The sequence below is a fragment of the Fringilla coelebs genome (genome assembly GCF_963513975.1).
Source record: "Fringilla coelebs genome assembly, chromosome: 5".
Lineage (NCBI taxonomy): Eukaryota > Metazoa > Chordata > Aves > Passeriformes > Fringillidae > Fringilla > Fringilla coelebs.
The window spans coordinates 61370630-61392764 of NC_140033.1; the positions used below are offsets into that span (position 1 = coordinate 61370630).

General features: G+C 41.4%; 1 protein-coding gene across 1 annotated transcript in view; it reads right to left on the reverse strand.

The window, feature by feature from the left end:
* The window catches only part of FGD4 (FYVE, RhoGEF and PH domain containing 4), a 36148-nt gene extending 19627 nt beyond the window's left edge, over positions 1-16521 (reverse strand). Inside the window, exons 1-3 of the mRNA XM_084206084.1 lie at positions 16447-16521; positions 8156-8327; positions 4273-4759 (exon numbers count right to left, since the gene is read on the reverse strand). Of these exons, the coding sequence (XP_084062210.1) occupies positions 4273-4759; positions 8156-8247 (579 nt within the window). The 5' untranslated portion in view covers positions 8248-8327; positions 16447-16521. The remainder of the gene's footprint in view (positions 1-4272; positions 4760-8155; positions 8328-16446) is intronic.
* Between the last annotated feature and the right edge of the window lie 5614 nt (positions 16522-22135).

The window sequence follows — 22135 nt, forward strand, 5'->3', positions numbered from 1 at the left end:
GCGAACCTCCTCCCTGAAAACAGGCTTTCAATAGTGACTTCAAAGCTGTTCATTAAATGTGTTTAAATCAGCATAGCAACCACGGTAACCTGCAGAACAGTGTTTTAAGTGCTGTCAAGAGACATTGCAGGGAGCTGGAGGATTAGCTATTACAGCTGCAGCTTGCTGCTCAGTGCAGCCGTTTACAAAAGATCTCACATGTGGACTTGAGGCACAAAACCATGGAGGTTACTGGCTCCTCAGTAATCTTTTGTTTTTTTCCTCACCCCAGAACCACACTTTCTCCCTGAAGCAGTGCTATAAAAGCAATCTATAGTTTTTAGAAGATTACTTGAACTAATTAAGAGAGGGAAAATCATGCATAACAAACGCAAAAAAACGACATAAAACGAGCTGAGCCCAGATTTCCAATCCTCTCAGCATCAACCTTTGACATCATCTTAATTCTTGAACCTGCACCTCCTTTCTACATCAACTGCACGACCTGACAGAGGGATCTTCTGTGTGGGGGAAAAACGCACATCACGGAGGAGTTATATTTTAATTACTGTGGTGTGTTCCTATTCCAGCACAAGAACACCCACCCACAGGGTCAGAGCAGTGCAAAATAACAGAGAACTCTACTACTGCTTTTCTTTCAGCACGTGTCCTCAGTGGGGAAGTAGGGGGTGTTGTTGAGGGGAACTTCAGGGAACAATTATTTCAAGGAACGTTTTTAACTTCTGCAACAATCCATAACACACGGCAACTCAAAATATAAACCGAGCAGAAATGGGCTATACAGAGAACATTTACACTACACACATACATTATTTCATACCTGGAGCAAGATATCAGTAGTGTGAGAGACCAAGAGTTGCATCAGCAGGGACTGCAAACCTGAATCTCTGCTCCAATGCTTACAGTAAATTTGTCAGCTGGATCTAGTTCTTTAGTACAAAGCTGCTCATCCTTGGAATAATTGCATTACTACGCATGCTTCAGAAATTAAAATAAGTGATTTTGAACTCTGAAATTATGAAGAGGTGTGAAAAATGCTGGTGAAAGTATGAACTTTCTTATTATCCAAGCCAAACAGGAACCATCTCCTGTCAAGAAAACTGTACCTGCCAACCTGACAGTGATGTATATGATTCACTCTTACTCATGCATAGTCCTGGCCCCAAGGGCTTTGAAGGAATCTATTAAACAACAGAGACAGGGTGAGAGAAGTAGAGTATGAACAAATAAAATTTAAATTACACTGTGCTTGTTTCATGCACAGCAACCAAGAAAGCAGGAAGATTCTGGTATCCCTAAAGTAGTGACTGTTCACAAGAAGATTTATGCATTTATATTGGTTGCTTAAGATACACAGCTTTGTTCCCTGTACTATTCCTAAAGAAGACCAAAACCTGTAGAATCAAGAAGCTGGTAGAACCTCTCAAGTCTTTCAACACTAAAACATTTATTGGCAGAGAATTAACTTTGCAAAACCAAAAATTTTACCCTGGTTAAACTGAAACATCACCTCCCATTTAGAAATCCAGTATCTACACCAGGTTTTTGCATCTGAAGCATCAGAGCCCCCAACACTATCATTAAAAGAAGACATCATGTAAGGACTTGATTAAAAGATGTTCAGTGGATTCTTCCCCATCTGTGGCATGCAGGCAGTCTATATCCCTATTTCCAGTCTCACAGCACACACTGACACATTTGTCCTCTCGTCCTCAGTTAGCTGCAGCAGCAGATTCCCCACAAGATGTTATTCAGGAAGTTAATTGATTGAGATGTTCTTGTACTATTCAGCCTCCGCAGTTTACACAGACCAATTTTTATGACAGGAGGTGTTTCTGCTGCAAGGCATGAAAGTTTTAACTTTTAATTGTCTTTTTGCTTGTTATGATTGTGTTTCGTTGCCTTCAAACTAATTCAGTGAATAAGAGAAATAAAGGATACTCTGGTTGTTTGGGGAAATTGTTTCAGATCACTGCCAAATTTAATAAGTTTTGCTCAACTTTTTCCAGAACCTGCAATAATCTATCTTTATTCTGATCTACAGTGACTGGGGGGAGAGGGAGGGGAATAATTGTAAGAGCAACACTATTTCAAAACAAGCCTTCTTTTCCAGGTCCAAAAAGTAATTTCTGCACCAGCTACCAATTTAATTCATCCCTTCCAGCTGTGGAATTAGGATTACTTCTACTGTACATGTACACATTTACAAAGAGAGAGGGCACCACTTTCTGCTCTCTCCTGAGCTAAGAAACATGACATGCAAGAGACAAGATACTTTGCATCAGCATCAAAATACATATATCAGACTCAAAGTTTGACTATGACTCACATGCATCTGCTCCTTTTGCTTTTATTCAACTGTACTTGCATTTCTAATCAAAAGGGCAGGAGAGTGCTGTTATCCTGTGTGGAGCAGCTTCAACTGGACTGCATCCCAGTTTTAATATTCTATAATGACTAAGTAGGCATTTAGCAAAATCACACATTGTCTAACGCTCCTACTTCTTACCAGTGTGTGCTTGAACACAGAAACAGCTTAAAGCTCCACCAGAACTCTCCTGTTGCTCATCATCCTTCTCCTAATCCAGAGAGCATGGCAACAACTGCTGAGACCACCAGAGGGCTGATTTCCATCTCCAGGTTCATTAATCCAAACTCAATCAGTGTTTGATTCTGTAAAGGGTGGCAGACACACTCCTAACCCCCACCAGACTAAAGGGGAAGTCCTTGCTGCACAATGTATCTCGGGAAGGGTTGCTGTGACCCAGCTCAGCTTTACAGACTCAGTTCTGCACCAGTGCAAGCTTAAAAATCATCCTGCCATGGCTATGTCTTGGTTTTGTACCCTTCAAGCACCAGTGAACAATATACATCTAGTTACAGTCACATTACACCTCACAAGCTGACTCAGTGTCAATATAAGACAGATCACATGTGCTGGCCCCAGCAGCTCAAAGACAGATTTTAATGAGATTGCTGCCATTAGCATTTGCCCAGTTCCTTCCTGAACTTTAAAACAGAACTGCTTCCCTTTTCAGCTTTTTTCTTGAAAATGCTCCCAGCACCTTCCTGCGTGACTTGGATTCAAGCTTAACGTCATTGCCCACTGAGAATTCAGCACTTTATAGGCACAGAGAGGGGAAACAGGCATTACCCAACAGGAGACAGAAACATTATCACAGGTGTGGGAGGCCAGAAGTGCCTTGGACTGCACCCAGGCTCACGCTTAGGTGAGGATCATAGCATTCATTCATTACTGGAAAAAAAAAAACATTATGGAAAAAAACAACCCCCAAAAGAAAGAAGAAAACCACACAACCCATCACTCTTTTATCATTACCCAGGATATTTCATCCACCTTTCCCACTCACAGAATTTACCTCCAGGCATGTATGTATGTGACCCTCAGCTAATCAAACTCAAGGGCTGCAGCGACCTGCTGCAGGTGCACACCTGACCAGCAGTGAGGAGCTTTTCCAGCATCAGCTGTTTGGTTCTATGGTGAAGAGGAAGGCTGGGCAAGCACCCCCTGCCAAACAGGGGATGGCTGGACCAGAACTGTTAATCAGGTTTACTGCTTGGTAGAAAGAGGCAAACTCTAATCAGGTTTACTGCTTTGGTAGAAAGAGGCAAACTCACAAGTAAACTTTCACAAGTGAAAAATATGCACCGTTTTTCAGCAATTAATTTCCCAAGACAGATTTCCTTCCACTCACTTACTTCACTTAAGCATTTAAAATCTTCCTCACAAGGGAACTCAAATTCATTATAGATTCTCCTTGCTAAAAAGTCATGTATTTAGTAAACCCTGAACACTGCATATCTATCTGATCACTAGCAGACTGACACTGCCTTTCCAGCTTTGAGTTAATCCAAGTTAGGGATTCACACAACTCTTCTGCCTGAAGCTCTGTCATGACAGTTTACTGCACATGGCATTTTATTTTGTATACACCACTAACATGTGTCCCTTGTAGGCCAGCACAGCTAAAGCATGGTGCTAAACAGGCACACATGTTTGAGTTTCACTTTTTTTTAAACCTCAGATAACTAATGGGGAAAGAGCCAAGGGGATGAGGAGAAGGGTAAAGGAGGGGAAGAAGAGTGCGGGAAAAGGCAAGCAAGATTTTTTTCTTTTTTTTTCATAGGGAAAAAAACCAAAATATTTTCAATTTCTGACCCGCTCCTGGAAGCCTATTTTTTTTAAACAAAAACCTAAAGAAAATACAAAAAGTAGTGCTATATCAGGAATGAAACCATTTCTCTCTTTACCTTTATTTCTACAGGTTGATCCTGTTTACTGCTTTCCTCAGCTGGCTCTTCCTTGACATCCGTATCCATTCCTAGAGTTTCGTTTTCGGGCGGGAGCAGCGTGTCACTGCTGGGAGTCCTGTGGCAGCTGTTGAGCATCTGCTCCTCACAGGCAGCCACGCCTGGCAGGGACTCTGTGCCAGTGCTTTCTCCTTCCCCGTTGGTCAAGCTGCCGTCCACGGCGCCCTCCGGGAGCGGGGTGGACGCGGCCGAGCCGCGCTCCGGCGATCGCCGCTCCTCTTCCTCCGGCCGCTCCTGAGCCACCACGCCGTTGGCCGTGGGCAGCTGTGCAACCTGAGTTCTGTCAGTGTGACTGTTTCCCTGTGTCTGTAGTGAGTGCTGGGAGGGGAGTTTTGGCTGAGGTGATGGTGCGGACCCATATCTTCCTTGAGATTTAGTGATGTGGAGAACGGAGGAATCTTTCTTGAAATCGCTAGGATTCAGCGGGCTAAAAAGAGCAAGCAAACAAAGCATTGATGAGAGAAGAGTTAAACATGGACTCATAAAAAATCCTGGTATGGGAAATGGGAGAGTTGCACTATATAACCAACTTCCCCCACAAAAAATCTTCTTTCTCCTGTGTTAATATTAGGGAGTTCTGAGACCTGGAATGCAATAAAACACTTACAAACAAACTTCTCTTACCAGAAACCCATACCTCTGCCCATTTTGAGCAACTGCATCCCTATGCATCTTGAACCCCATGTGTATGGGAGATTTACTGGATATTAGGAAAAAACTCTCCACTGAAAGGGTCATCAGGCATTGGAACAGGGTGCCCAGGGAAGACTTTGAGCCACCATCCCTGAAGATATTTAAAAGATGTGAAGATGTGGCACTTGAGGACGTGGTTTAGTGGCTTGGCAGTGCTGGGTTAACAGTTGGATTCAATCATCTTTTGCAACCTAAATTCTTCTGTTCTTAGCTCCATGAAACAGAGCAGGAAACCAAGAAACTGATAGATGAAGCAACTTGCCCAAAGTGTCCCAGAAGGTTATTGGCAGAAATGGAGCAAGGCTTCTGGTTTCCCAAGTCCTAGTCCACTGCTTAAACTAACAAGTAGCCGATTCCCTAACAGCTCTTTTATTACAAAAATTAATCAAACAAAATCAATCAAGAACATGTAGCATCCCTTTCCTTCGATCAGAATATTACATGAGGACCTTTACATTTTTATCTCATTTCTTTTCCAGTTTCCTTAGTTAGCAAAGTCCTTTTTCATGCTGCATCTTTTCTAAAAATCTTTTTCCCCCAAAATTTGTCTCTGCTTTAAACATATTATCTCTTGTTCCTGACTGTCCCCTAACTATTCCTGGTATGGACTTCCATCTTCTGGAAGGATGAAAACTGCTTACAAACTGTACTTTTATTCCTTATTTATAGGATATGTTGCAAACACATCCTGCCCTTTTGTGCACACAGATCAAAAATAACTTAGACTAGCTTTATCTTCTTCCATCATAGAACAAAAAAAACGTTTAAATCACTTTTTCTTTAGTCATGTAAAGACTATGCTTTTTTTATTAAATAAACTTAACTCCAGGATAAAATTAATATATGTTTTTCAATTGCCTACACGAAGAGGTTTAATTAACTTTCTGACATGCCTACATGCTTGTGGGCTGTACAGACTAATGAAAATAAGTTATTATAGTTGACAATCACAGTTTTCAGTTCATGAACATGCTACCTAGCCATTTCAAGATCCTTAATTAAATTGCAGTTCAGCTTCACAGAAGACATATTTTGTGGGTTGAGCTCATTCAAAACACCAGGAATTACCTCCACTGCCAAAGCAGGATAATCCAGAACCCAGCATGCTAATCATGAAAGTTTCTCATACGCAGAGATCATAGACTTGAGTAGAATTTAGTCATTGGACAGATAGTACTGGTGCACCTAATAAATGATGCTGCCCAAAAACAACTCAGCTTCCCATAGTCCACAGAATGTCCCTACTTGTAAAGGTCTATCAACAAGAAAGTTTTATTTCTTTATTTGTAGTTTCCTTTGATTGCATAATATGGAAGAAGTTCCTGCACAGCACAGCAGGCAGGTCTAGGAGGAAGAAATGTAGGGCTCAGTGCTGCAGGGCACAACAAACCTGAAGAGTTTTCTTTCAGAAAAGATAATTTTTTTTTTTTTTAGGACACTGCACTGTTTAAAAGCTGGGTGATGCTTTGGAGGAAGACTGAAAAACAGAGTGATAGCAGGATTAGAGACTGGTGGTAAAAGAATTCACAAGACCTCCAGTGCTGCAGTAATCTCTTTTTCCCATCTCTGAGAACCTGTCATCACCAAGTGCAATTAAGTCTCTGCCTAATGACAGAAGTTTCTTGCAGATGAAGCTCTGAAATTATTTCTATTCCAATGGACAAACATACTTTTGCAATGCTCAGCTGCTTCCACATAAAGGATTAAATTTCACCCATCTTGAGGGGAAATTCTTTCAATGAAAGCCTTTTTACTCTGGATCCACAGCAGGTCATGCATTCATGTACTCTGTTGTACTCCATTCATTCACCCCCACGGGGGGCATCCCTTCTGAGATCCAAGTGATTTCGTGTCCCAAGGGAACATGAAAAAACCACATCCAAAATTTACAATGCACAACTGTCCCTGGACAGTTTCTTGGGCTGTTCCTCTGTCATGGGCTTTCTGGAAAGTCGCTCTCTTTGTACACAGCAGATATATCTGAAACTTCTGTTTCAGAGCTTATAATGCCTCTACTTAGGGATGCATCATGTGCATCTAATTAAAGTCACCCAAGAAACACCATTTTATGAAAGCAATGTTGACCATGGTTCTTTTTTTCCTAAAGTTCCAAATGTTTCCTATAAACCACAGAACTGAAACTCAATAACAATGAGCTTTTCCACCAAAATCCCCAAGTACTACAAAGCAAGCCATTTAGGGAATGTATGTCATACCCCTACAAATCATTTGTAGAGTTCACCCTCTTCACATGAACGACTGAAGAAGTTAAGACATTATGAAATTTAAACCAGTATTTCAGGTTTTTCTATTTGCTCATAAAAGTATTTTTTCTTATTCAAGAAAAAAAGTATTTCAGATTAGCTTCAATATTAAACTTATTTCAAATTGCTGACATTTTCCAGGTTGTTTTCAAAATGCTGCAAGTTTCCTTCTTTCTTTTAAAGGAAAATTAGGACTAACACCTTATGAAAAAGCACACCTTCTTAAGCCAAATATACAACTGGCTCCCACTATTTCAAAGCACATGCAGTTTTGCCATGAAGTCCTTTAGAAGGGGTAGGAGTGAGCCCTACCACAGTACCAACATTTTTCCTCACAGTGATGCCTTGGGTTTTAGCTTTTATATTTTTCAGATTCTGTGCTGCTTTGGTGTGCAGTTCTGGGCTTCATATTGGGGGATGGTGAGCTATCTTCACAGGGTAGGTAGACAAAAAAATTCCTTCTCTAGATGGGGACCAAGGACAAATGATCCAAATCTCAGGCCCAAGAGCAGAAACAATGGTGGACTGAAGAGAGAAAAACAAGAAGGATGGGACTTCATAAGCTGAAGCTGTAATTGGACAATTAACTCCAAAATGCAAATGGACCAGAACTGATACAAGTGTGAGACCCTGTGACTGGTCATGCATTTTGTGACCATTTTGGTTCATCTTGGGTGTAGCCCTGGCTGGGCTCTTGTGCTGCCCAAGGTGGATCCACTGAGCCTTCTAATAAATCACTACTTTATTCTTTAGCTCTGCCTCGCCTCTGTGCTAGGTCAGCCTTCACGAGGCACCAACAGCTTCAAGTCCCAACAATCCCCACACAACAAACAGAGTTACAAACCAAAACAAATTCTGTCACATACCTGCCTCCCTCAAAGCGGTTGATGAGATCTGACACTTTACTGGACTTTTCCTTTGTGACACTGGAAACAGCGGCAGGCGTCTCTTCCTCCATTCTTGGTTTCTGATTTGTTAAAGCTTTATGCCTAGGGGTTTGGTATGTTGCCTTCTGCAGATGAATTGGCTTTGGAGGCACTGCAAAGAACAACAACAACAAAAATCAATAACTCGTATTTCTTTGAGTTTCTAGAATACAGAATCATAGAATGGTTTATGTTGGAAGGGACCTTAAAGATCATCTAGTTCCAAACCCCCTGCCATGGGCAGGGACACTTTCTGCAAGACCAGGTTACTCTCACAAAAGAGATTTTTGCATTAAGAACTCATTGCAGCAATGAAAAGGAGATACTCTTGGCTTTATTTAACCTTAAAGCTGCTTTAAAAATACAGGGACTTCATATAGTTCTTCATGCACGGTTTGGTAATAGGGATCTTGTTATATTTCTCGACTAAAAGTTGAACCATATGCTACTTTAACAAGCTAGAAAATTAGGGAGTTTTCTTGTTTTCTTTCAGTGTGTTTGTTTTCATAGTGTACTGTAGGAAATACTTATGAGAAGTTGATAGTTGCAGGTTTTGTAATAAAAACGAATTAAGCACAAAGAGAAAGGAAATTGCTGCCCCAAAACTCTGGTGCTCTCATTCTTTACCTTATCCCTTGTGACCCCAGTAATAATTATCAGTAGAAAAGGTATTTGCCTTCAGCTTTAAAATTCCCTTACTCACTGAACCTTTGTCTCATTATACTGCTGAAAACCTTCCCCTCAAAAACATTTTTTTATTCTTGCTTTTTTCCCATCCTTACCATAAGTCCTTCTAATTAGATTGTTGATGATCAGCCACTGCTTAATACAGCAGTGTCTAGAACACAAAAGAACATAAAGCAACTGAAGTCACAGCACTAAAATCTTTAACTTTAAGCAACCATGCAGCATTTGTGGTCAACAAAAGCACATCACAGTCTGGGCCCAAATGCATTCCACACTGGAGCAATGAATGTCAGCTCCATCAAAAGGAGACACTTGATGGAAGAGGACCTTAATTCCTGAGAACACTTGTTCATTCCCACATACATCCCCAAAACGTAATGTGGGAGCAGTGAAAGCATTTGATATGAAATTGGGAAAAAATTACTGAAAGGCAGGCATAAATTGCAATATCCTGCCAATGGAACCATGCACTGCTCCACAGCACCCATTCCAGTGGGACACTGGCCCTCCAGCAACTACAAAACCTGCCAGTGAGCAAGGGAAGGGAAGGAGGACTTGAACTGGCTTTTTTTACCACTCTTGTGGTAGGGACAAAAGCTCCAGTAAAGGATACACAATAGATGGATGTGGAAAAGCCACGTTCCTTGCATTGCTGATGTTAGAATATCTTTCTAACTTGACCTGGAAAACCCATGCACCACAGGAATGATCTTAAATCCCATCACCTGACATTTGAAAGGGATGCTGAAAAAATTCTTTCAAATATACTAATCATAAATGGTGATAAACTTGAAGAAACATGCAATTAAGGGCAATTTTTCATTTCTTCCCTTCATTCAATTTGTAGGTAATACAGGAGGTAATATTTGCTGTGTTTCCAACAACCTAATTGCAGTTTAATGGGATTGCAGTGATCACTACAGTCTGAAAAGTACCATGAGAGACTGTGCAGAAATAAATTTGCCATAAAAAGCTTTGGACTTCAATCATATCACTACAAAGGCTGATAGATGAAATAATCAGAGGGAGAAGGAAGACAGTTACTGTAGGTAAGATGCTTTTACTGTGCAGAGGTGCACCCTCAGTCCTCAAAAGCTTTATATTTATTAACACATGTTAAAAAAAAGCAAGTTTGGGGAAGAATACAGTATTATAGAAGTTGACTCAGAATGCTGCTCTTTTGAAATAATTATTTGCAAGCCTGAAACAAGCAGATATTAAATTGTGCAACTGCTTCAGTGTCTGCAGTGACTGCAGTCCCTCCTGAGAAGCCCCATGCGGCTGCTGGGCTGCAGCTGCCATGCAGTGGAACAGCTTTCCCCAAATTCCCTCTTCCCAGGGAGCTCGGGCAAGGCCTGGCAGAATGAGGCCAGCGAGCATCCCATAATTGCCCGAGCACTGAATAGCTCCTGTGCTGACAAAGCCACGGGACAGCTGAGGAAAGGAGACAGGAGCAGGCTGGGGGAAAGTGGGACGCGGCATCGATCACCCGCACTGCCATCCCCTGGAGGGACAGCAAAGGGGACACGCAGTGGGTTTGCTGACCAGCACCACAGCAATTTGTAGGAACACTTCTTGCTCTTGGACTCTGTATAACCCCCAGTGCTGGGAGTTCTCTCGTGCAATGAATTCATAGAGCTCTTCAATTCTTCTGTACATCTCGTGAAATGTTAATATCCTCACAAGGATATATTAAAACTACTAAACTTGAGGGAATTAACGTCTACTGATAAAGCAGAAGGAATTAGTTGGTAGCTATTTTTATACTGGATCCACAGAGACAAAAATCAAATTGTAGGACATTTTGTGGAAGTGTCACAAACTTTTGCAGCTGAAAAACCACAGCTAAGCAGCATTTACATATGGCAAGCAATGAGGAACCTCTTGTCAAACTGAACAATTCCCATATACTGAAAATCCCTTTAATGTCTCCAGAAGACAACCACAAACCAAGCAGCTATTTCACTTAGGCAAAATATTTTATTCCTTACTCCCTATCAGCACCTAGCAGACAGCATTTCCCCTACCAGTTCCTGCTGCAGCTACTGTATGGTTCAGAAATAGTGCTGCAGAGAAAGAATAGTCACAAGATCAATGGAAAGAAAAGAATCAGTAGTGTAAAAAAAAAAAGCAATCCATAACCCTCAAACCTTCCTGTAAGGTCAGCCTTGTTAACAGGGATTATGGAAAGCAAATTCTATTAATTCTCTCCTCAATGTACTTCTGTAGTGTTTTGTTTTAATCAGATTATTTTTCAGTGTGCGCAGAGCAAGGATATTAAGGGGAAAACAAGAGAAAAGACTGCCCTATTGTAGTAACCTGCATAATACACAGCTCTGTTTGAGTCTATAAATACTCTTGCCTCTGTGCTGCAGAATTTTGAGCTCATTAGGTGATATGAACTGCTTATTCTGCCCAAAGAAAACCCTTCCATATACTGAGGTAGCAGATTCTGTATACTGCTAAGCAAAATCAAGATTTATGCTGCAGTGCCTAGCTGTGCATTTAACTTTGCATGTATTCATAAGGAAACGTCAGGTACTGCTATATAAATGGCTCAAAAAGGTACTACCACCTTTGCAGACTCCAAAGCATATCAGCAAAGGTAATTAATCTCTTGCCTTGGAAAGTATAATGTGTTCAATGGTTAAAAAGGCTGCTATGCCTTGACTCAATGAAAATTATGTTAAAAGTTCCTGTGGTAAGCAACTACAGCTTTCCTGGCTGAGTCATCCATCATCATCTCCCTGCATGCTCCATCACCTTCAGGAATATCAAATGAGCACTGCTGAAGAGATGCCATAGACTTATACTCTTGAGAACAACATGAAATAACCAGTAACCTAAACACAGCAGAAAGAGAGAAAAAAAATCATCTCTTTGAGATGGGCGTTTCCACATTTTTAGTTCACGCCACAAGAAGAATCTTTCAATAGTATATCAAGAGAGAAGACCAATAATAACCAGATGTCTTTTGTTCTCTCATTAGTCTTCTTCACAGAGATAATTTGGGGATTTGTTAGGTTTGTTGATAAAAGAGACATTGTAGCAGGTTTCTGAAAGGACCACCAAGACTGGAGAAGCCTACCTAGGAAGAGCTGTCCGTTCTAGTTCAATTCACCTTTCGCTGTACAAGTTTCATTTGCCAGGGAAGTACAGTCTACATGGCAGACCTTTAAGAGGTCTCTCAGCTTTTTTAAGCCCAGGCAACAGTCAACTTTTTACCACAGACTATATAATAGCTGAGAAAGGAAGGCAGGATTCCTACCACACAGCAGATAGGCAACTAAAATTGACTGCCAAAGTTTAAATGTTGAATCTATTGCATCTTTATCATTTCACATTAGCACAAACCAGGCCAACTTTCGGAGTGGAAATTTACCTCCAACCCAAACAAAAATGCCTCTTCAGCCTCAGCAGGAGATTCATAAGTACTCCTAGGCTCTCATTAGGAAAATTTAAATGAGCAACTGATGCACAGTCTTGAACTGACAAGGCACTTCACTGCTTTGAAGAAGTGTTGGCATTTCCACATATTTTGCATCCTACAATAAAACTGCCTGATACAGACAGCAGTTTCAGTGCCCAGTATTTAGCAATTTGACATCATAAAAGAACTCATGCAAGAGGATCAAAGGGCAAGGAATAGAAGGAATTAGGGGAAAAAAAGTCAATTTTTACATGTCACTCTACATGAACTCTGCTATCGCAAGGTTCAGATCTACTACCCAAACATTTGTAAATAAAGGCAAATTTCAAATTATTTAACAATTTGCTTCCTCTCTTGTGGATTCATATCCACAGCAGGTGGTAGCACATTTTGCTATTTCCACTGACTGCCTCCAGTCTGGATTAGTCCCCTTTATCAGGAATGCACTGCACTGGTGCAAAGGCAAAGCAGCACATCTCACAGCTGGTACAGACATGCAGACTCTGCAGCCCTAACTCCTTTGCTCAACTCCCTCATTGGCTTTTCAGCCAGTTTCAGGCTTTGCTCCAAATTTGTTCCATAGATTTTCCTGAATCAAACTCTGCTCCAGACAGAAATCTGACACATGAATTGCTGACTTGTTGATGGAAGGAATTACTGGGGAACAAAAATTGATGGAAGGAATTATTGGAGAACAAAATTTCTGCTATTACTGACAGTGTATCAGACAGGTTATTTACTCCTTGAAATGCCAGGGGGAAAAAATTAAAATGAAAATAAAGAATTTTATCTTGGATGGCATGCAAAAATTTATTCACTTGACCTAGCTGCCCTGTGTGAACTGTTTCCAAATACTTTAACTACTTCTGAGACCAAGTACAGACGAAAGTACAAGGTTCACTTGAAGTGCAAGATTTTTCCTCAATGTTAAAGCTCTATTTCCCTTAATAAAGCAAATTTTACTGAAAATGGCTGTACCACACTTACAACACAACCTCAAAGTCATGTTTATATCTTTCATTTTAATAATCATTTTGGTAGGTTAGATGAAGGTCATTTTGCAGTTAGCTCCTCCACAACCAAATACATTGGCATTACAATTCAGGTCTGTCATCTTGTTTCCTTTCACTATTAAAGGCCACTTAGTATTTGCATGACTAGAACAATCATATGGAAAAATGTTTCCTGCTGCTATAAACCAAAAACATTTTTGTACTTCTGCATGAAAGCTCTTTAAAAAAATAGTGGCCACTTTTAAACCAATAAACCAGAGCAGCCTAGTTTGCTTAGAACATTTAGTCTCCCAAATGCCTCTCTCATTAATTCTGGTTTCTTTTGCTTCAATTCAATAAAAAGCCAAACAAAAGATATAGTATAAAATTTCCATCTGATGCACATATTTAATATTAATAAATGGAGGGCGAGCCATGAACAAAGGAGACACAAAATACTATTTACAACAGTATTATTGAATTTCATCTACACAGCTGCATTTCCTAGACTACAACACTATTCCTGGCTGTGGCACATTTTGGAGTACAAAATATTGACAAACAAAAGGAAACATGGCTAGGAAAGAGCAACAACAGCTGTGTAACTTGAATGAATGGGGTCCAATAATATACAACTGCTAATTTATCTAATAGCTAAAATTTTATAACAGTGCGTTGGCTTTGTTTTTGAAAGGCCTTAAATCTTTTTATTGATAGCACATTTCTATTTACCCATTTATGACTTCTAAAATATTTTTCTTAGGAAGAACACATGATCCCTTTGCTGTAGAGAATTAATTCCAGCGACCTAGGAAATGGTGATAAGTATGATAAGTAATGACTGGCAAAAACATCTTAGTTTAGTTAACAATACTGGCAAATGTTCTGTAAAAACAAATTACACACAAAAAACCAGCTTTATTTTGCTCTCATTCTCCTGAAGTAAACAAAACTTTCTTGACACCTCAAAAAATTTCTTCCTGCCCTTAAGTCTAAGACAAACTCAGGACTGATGCAAAATTCTTCAAGGTGCATTTTCCCATTGAGTGATACAGATATTTTTGACTCCACTACACGATGACTCTGTGTGACTCTGGTTTCTGTACTTGATTTAGACGTGCTCTACTACTGGGTTTGTGTGACCAGCTTTTGGTAGCTGGGGGGACTACAGGAGTGGCTGCTGTGAGAAGCTGCCAGAAGCTTCCTCCTTGGCCAACAGAGCCAATGCCAGCCAGCTCCAGGATGGACCCACCACTGGCCAAGGCTGAGCCATCAGAGAAGGGAGTAACAACTCTCTGATAACACTTTTGAGAGGGGAAAAAAGTTATTGTACAGATATGATTGTGCTCAGAGAAGAGAGGAATGACAATATGTGAGAGGAACAACTTTGCAAACACCAAGGTCAGTGCAGAAGGGGGGCAGGAGGTGCTCCAGGTGCTGGAGCTGGGATTCCCCCCCAGCCCACGGTGAGGCAGCTGTGCCCCTGCAGCCCATGGAGGTCCATGGGTTGCAGAGATCCACCTGCAGCCCGTGGAGGAGCATGTGGATGCCTGAGAGGAGGCTGTGAGCCCGTGGGAAGCCCACACTGGAACAGGCTCCAGGCAGGGACCTGCAGACTCAGAGAGAGAGAAGCCCACTCTGGAGCAGGTTTTCCTGCCTGGGTTTGTGACCCAGTGGGGTGCCTGTGCTGGAGCAGGCTGTGCTCCAGCACCCTCCATGAGTGGAGGTGCTCCAGCATGAGCTGCTCCAGCACCCTCCACTCATGCTGGAGCAGCTCATGAAGAACTGTAGCACACAGAAGGACACACAGGAGAAGCTCATGGAGAGCTGTCTCCCATGGGGGCTCCCTGAGCTGGAGCAGGGTAAGGACTCCTATGCCTGAGCAGTGGCAGAAACAACCTGTGCTGAGCTGGCCATAATCCCCATTCCCATCTCCCTCTGCCACTGGGAAAGGACACAGAACCTGGTGATGAGGCTGGCATGGGCAGGGGGGAGATGTTTTAAAGATTTGTTTCACTTACTGTTCTACTGTTCTGATTTTGGTTAATAATAAATTCAATGCTTTTCCCATGACTAATTAGTTTGGGATCTCCCCCTGTCCTTACCTCAACTCAGGAGTCTTTTGTTATATTTTCTCTCCCCTGTACATTTGAAGAAGGGAGTGATAGAACAGCTTTGGTGGGTACCTGGCATTCAGCCAGGGTCAGCCCTCCACATCTAGTTTTCTGTATGTAATTCTCATTTCTGTCTTATCAGCACTGTCTCAAAATCCAATACACTGAGCAGCATTGTGATTTATGTCTTCAAAACTCACTTTTTAAAAACTTTTAAAATAATCAAAGTTCCTGTTGCATGCCACCTCTAAAAGATATCATTTTGATTTGAATTCAAGATTTCTGGAATCTGACTTAGTGACTCTTAGCTGTGATCAGCCACAGCAGAATCAACAATATTACTGAGAAGACCACATAAAAAGATGTTTGAGTCAATATAAATAGTGATTTTATGTATGTATGGTTATACATATATGCACATAAAGTGTGTATATATAAAGTATGTATATATACACACACACACATATATCTATATATACAGGTATATATATACACTATTATACCATATATATCTATATATAGATATAGATATACACACTATTTACTATCTACTATTTCACTTTTAAAAGTAAATATATTTATGGACAGAAACAGAGACAAAGGAGATCTAATTCTAGTCTGTGTACATTACTGTCAGCTTTTGGTGCACAAACATGAAGTTCCCATTTTTCCACGTACTCCTGCAGGAAGGCTCCTCTCAATCTCTGCTAGAACTCCAAAGACCCTGAATATCTTCCCACCACCCCTACCTTGAAGCCAGACTGTCAAACACTCCAGTTTAAAAATAATGTCCAAACCTCCCAGCTCAAAAACAATGTTCAAACCTCCCAGCTCAAATACAGCAATACTTTTAAAAAATAAGTCAGAAATTACAGAGTCACAAGGCATTTACAGAACATTTGCAAGCTTATGCCCCTTGGTTTTCTCTCATTCAAATACAATTCTCTCTGCTGCTCTCAGAAGTCTGAGAGAACAACTTCCCTAACAAAACTACTGGAGAGCACTTACCTTGTGGCTTTGGACTTGCAGCTGAGCGTGGGGACTGTTTGAGTGGCACACTTCCATTTATTCCCTGAGCCGCTTCGTAGCGTACATTCTGCTCCACAAGCCTGGCTGGGGCACCTGCTGCACAAGCTCTAGACAGTATCAAGGGCTTTGGACAGATGCTGCTGCCTGGAAAATAAATATGCACAAGTATTTATATAGAAAATAAGTATAAATGAATAAAAGTATAAATAGACACAAAAGTAAGAAACGGGATTGAGTATAGGGTAGAATGGCTACAAGAACATTCATTAAAGTGCTAACAACTCCCTACAGAGAATATGGAAATATTTAAGAGTGTCTCATCCTAAAAACACTCTTTGACTTCCACTGAAATACGTTATGTTGTTTAAACCTTGAAAGGTTGGATATGAAGAATATACTTCCACCATGACTAGCCTAAGTTCCTCTATAGGAACATGACAATATCCAACAGACATTTCTAACATTTGAATTGTTGCTTGTTCAACAGAACCGGACCAGCTAGTTCAACAGAACCAGCATTTTTGTTCATCTATTCTATTTTTGTATTCAAAATGTGTACAAAATGCTATATATTCAGAACACTTATTTAATTACTTGATGGAAGGATCCAAAAGTCAGCTAAACTAATTGTGTCTTTTTTGGTAGGAAAGCACCCTATCATAAGTATTAAAAAAAATCAGCACAGCACAAAGCCAGAAATAACTTCTTTCTTAGCATTCTTTCTTAGCAGAATGGAATTTATTCTCATTCACAGGATCAATATGCTGGTTTTGATAAGAAGTGTGGAAGAAAATATAAAGTAAAACATATTCAAACAATGGAAACTGTAATAAAAGCACTTCTTAGAATGTGATTAACAGAAGCCAAACCCATGCACTCTAGTTTTGGGGCTTAAAAGCAATTGGTTCTCAGAACACCATGAAAAATATGAAAGAATAGTATGAAGGACTTTGAGATGTCACTTAGGTCAACATTAATTTACCTCTGAATCAAAAGAACTCTGTGGGAGGAGCAAGGAAAAGGAGGAAAGTCCATTTATAATTTATTGTGGTGTTGTCATAATTATTTTCATTAAAAAATATTAGGGTAGAGTTTCTGCACCTCTGTTTATTGTTGTTGTTTACCACCTTTTCCATTTGCTTGCCTTTGCTGGGTTTTTCTTTGCATGTTTCCATGAAAAGCAAGTCCAAAACCCACTCAACCATTTCATAAGGTGATCTTCCTATATCTTCTGAACAACAGGTGGTCTGCAGAGTTTGGACCCTCTGGTCCCATCCAACTCCCTCTCCCACTGCAAAGCCCACCCACCCCTAGCTACAGGCAAGCCTGCTCTTAGAACTGCAATGGAAAGGGGAGGCTACAACTACTGCTCCATGGTCAACCTCTTCAGTGGTCCCTCAGCATTTCCTGGATTCCAACAACACTTTCAAGCATTTATTCTTTATTTCCTGGAAGCCTGTTTTTCCTGTTGAACACTGAGCCTCACACCCAGAGGCTGCCTCTACCGACACAGATTCCTGCAGAGGTCCAAGGTGAGATCAACAATCTGTGCCACCAAAGCCCCAGGTGACAACGCAGGCACAACACCCACAGCAGCAGCACAGCATCCTCCCCTCTTCTAGTTCATCCAAGCAGCAAGGGATCTCCCCAGAACATGAAGGTGGCTGTTCCAGAGGGATGATGGTAATCTAGCAGGGCCCCCACTCAGATGCCTGCAACTGCAGGCAGAGATTCCTTGACTCTGTTTCCTTTGGTATCACTCCCACCCACAAAAAGTTGTGTTGTACTACAGCAGCGAGAGTTCTGACCCACAGCATTCCTCAAATCCCAACAAGGTAATCTTGCCATATCTGTCTCTCCTGGGGGTGGGAGTTCTGAAAGCTCTTAGAAGGACCAAGCTGATGGTACAGGGAGTTGGACCACCAAGTTTTCCTTGTCTCCACCTAAGAGCTGACAGGCTGGATTTCCCTCTCCTACAGAATCCCATACAAATACTGCTGCAAATGAAGCAGTTTGCACTCTAAATGGGCAATTCTAAATTCAGAAACAAATTTAAGAAGAGTAACTCCTGTGGGATCAGTAGGTTGCACAAATTGGATAGGCAATTGCACACAATTTATAAATCTATATTCAGATCACTTATAAGTTTGCAATGAGGGTCAAAGTGTGAAGGCTTAGACTTTACTGAAAACTAATTGGTTTGCAGATTTGTCAGCCAACATGCTGCAAAATCCACAGCTCCCAGAGTGCAGCTCAGTAAGGGGCGCTGCTGTGTCAACTGCTCAGGCCAAAAATCTCCATCAAAATACTACCTGATTTATTGTAAGGATTTCCTAAGAAAATGAGGTTCTGCTGTGGCCAGAGCAGGAACTTATTTTGCAGGCACAGCTTTATCAGGCCATTCACACCTGTTGAAGGTTATCACTCACAATCACGTAACGCCCAGCCAAACAGAGCTGCTGCTGAGAATAGAGCTGCTCTGTGGTCAGCCACGGTCCCCCCTCCTTGTCACCTTCTGCTCCAGCTTCTGCTTCTGGCTACTCCTTCCCCTGGGCCAGCACCAGCCCTTGTTGCACAGCACAGTGAGATGAGCAGCAGAAATGGGGCAGATGGAAGCTGGAGTGCATTTTGGGTGGGTTTGACCCCACAGCCGCCCCAGCACTGCTGCTTGCACAAGGGAACAGCTGGGAATATGGCTGGAAGGGGACAGGACAGCTCCTCTCAGCAGCAGCAGCCCTTCCTTAGACCTGCCTGATAAGATCTTTTCAACACAACCCCAGTTCCTCAAGCAGCTGTTCAGAATTTCATTCTACTTGGTTTACACATGCACGCGCACAGCCTTAATACAAAGTCCGGCAAAACCAGCAACAGCTGAAAACAAATCTTTAATGAAAAAATATTAGGTGGCCTTAAGAATCAATTTTGTTGTCAGCATCACGTGGTCCCCACTAGACTGGCAAACATTAGTTGCATTCAGTGGGCAAAAGCCATTTTGTAAAGCTCGTCCACACTAAGACAAAACGGTAACACAAGCTACAGAAAGGAGTGCTTCTCTAGAATGGGATTTTTGCAACTGCTTACAGGAAACAAAAGCTACAAGAAGTGTTCTGATTCAAGATGTGCTCTGGCTTCACACCACCAACTCAGCACAAGGGGCTGTGGGGAAAGAGAGCGACTTCAAATTTGTCACTGTTGTACAAGCCATTCAACAAATCCTCCCTCCACCCTGGGAGCCGTGTTTGCTCAAGATGGACATGCTGCAGACATTTAACCCAAATTTCAAACTAGTGATTTTGTTAATTGAGTTACATCCTCAAGCCTTGTAAAGCTGGAATGGTAAAAGGTAACAGATCTAGCCACGGCATATTTCTGTACAAAACTGAAAATTCTCTGGGCAAAGTGCATTCTTTAACACCCAGGGAAATCTGAGCCTGAGTTCCTAGGCAATGAACAATATCACCTTCCAGGTGATGCAGACAATAAAATTGTGGCAGAAACACAAACTCATGGTGAAAATTCCTGTATCTAGTGTATTGCATTCAAGTGAATTGTAATATAATAATACATTTTGTTCCAGCAAAAGCCCAAAACATGCAATATTCAGCCCAAATACTTGCTCCACGATCAAGAGCATGCATTTCAGTAGGGCTGCTCAATTCTCAAGGCTTAAGTAAGCAGTAGCACAGTTTGCCTTTTCAAAATACAGTTGTTGCCCTGTAAATACAAGGTAAAATCCCATTAGATATGCAAAAATGCAGACATGCTGCAAAAGCCTGCACCTTTTACTGGGCTGAAGTAGAACCCCATCATGATTATTTCTGACCTGATTAAAGAAACACTTGTGCACTTCTGCTGCTCTCATGAATTATAAAAACTGAGAAATTTTACCTGAAGCCAGAAATGCCATGCACACCAAATTACTACCAGCCACTTGCTGCGTTGACTGGTACATGATTAAACCCCCCCTCTCATAATCAGGAATAATTAAACACACTGCAGAGGAGAGAAAGGTGGGGAAAGATTTAAGAAGTGTAAGGGAGAAAAAGGTAATAATAGCTAATAGAAAAGAGAAATAAACAGTGCAAATTTGATAAGCACTTAATTACTTTGCTTATCATCTGCAAGGAAATGAGAAGCTAGAATGCTTGCAAACATGCTTGCATCTGCAAGTATGTTTGAAGCTAGGTGATGCATTATATATTTTTTTCAGGGCATTTTAATTAGAAATAACTGGGGTCCATGAACATTTAGACAAACAATCAGCCAGCTTGAAGTGCCAGTAAGATTAAAAAATGGCCTATTTATATTCAGGAAGATTACACTAATGTCTTAGTATTTGATGGGTCCTCCATCAGCAGTTCCATAAGCCAATCTCAACAGCATTAACTCCTCTGTTGTATTTATTTTCATTCCCACCTACAAGCACATAGTGCTTCTCTACTGCTGCAGCACTGTCTAATTTTTACTGTCACTGTGATCCCACTCTTGTTCATGCATTCTGAATGAAAGAAATGCAGTGGATCTGGATGTAAAAACAAAATCAGTGGAGGAAGTATTAATCTCTTATGACAAGAGGGAAAATTAAAGGATCAAAATTACTTCTGTTAAATTATATAGCTATGCATGCCCTGTGTGTTAAGTCCCAAGAGCACCTACCCCAGTGGCTGTGGCTGTTCTACTGCTGGATCTTTTCATGTAACATCAATGCAGAGCCTCACACTTCCTGCCAGCCTTGGACAGAAGTGGGTGTTCAGCAAACAGACCCTGCCAAGGCACTGGCTCAGGCACAGCAACCAAACCAGGCATTCTCCTGACCAGCTCAGAGGGTGCTAAGTGACACTGACACTACCAGAGACGACTCCAACCCACCCACTACTCACCAAACACTACAGGAGCTGGCAAGGCAGAGCAGGAGTGAGCAGCAGCTCCCTGGTCACGAGCAAGGCACACAGCAGCTTCTCGCTTACAGCACCACATGTTGAGGCTGAGGCGGACATCCAGCACCTGAGGTCACAGGTTGTGCACACAGCTGTGTCCAAACCTGCCCTCAAACCCAAGTCTCAAGTAACCTGCTACTTCCCCTTCACAGATTTATCCTTTCTGTGAGGGGAGCTGACATGCTCCTGAGAGGTTTATACTGCTGAAGCATACCCAATGTCAATAACACCTGGACTAAGCTGAAATTATCTGAGAATTAGGAGTGGGAAGGAGGAGAGTAGGAAGTCTGGAAGTCAACATTTCTCTCATAAAAAAAAAAATCTTCCTTCCTCCAATTCCTATTAAAAGCTACCATTCCAACTTAATGACACTTGTGCTTCGAGGCATCCTCACCTCTCCCCCTGCAGTGGTGATAGAATTGTGAATGTTTTCAGCTGCAGAATAGTGCAGAAACTCCACACTGATATTCTGTTCTGTGCAGATGAGCTATAAAGGCTAAACATCAGGCCAGGCTTTACTGTGGCAAGCCATTGCTGAAACACTGTAAATAGCTGACAACTAAACACTGCAAAAAGAGAAAAAAATAGCTTTTGCTGAAGTCAGGAGGGCTGTCTCACCAAATAAATTAGTTTTCTTCCTGCAAGAAGGTGCTGGCCAGAAAAAATAAATAGCAAATAACAGAGGGTTTAGAATTATCTTTGAAAAATGGAATCTTGGCAAAGTATAGGGG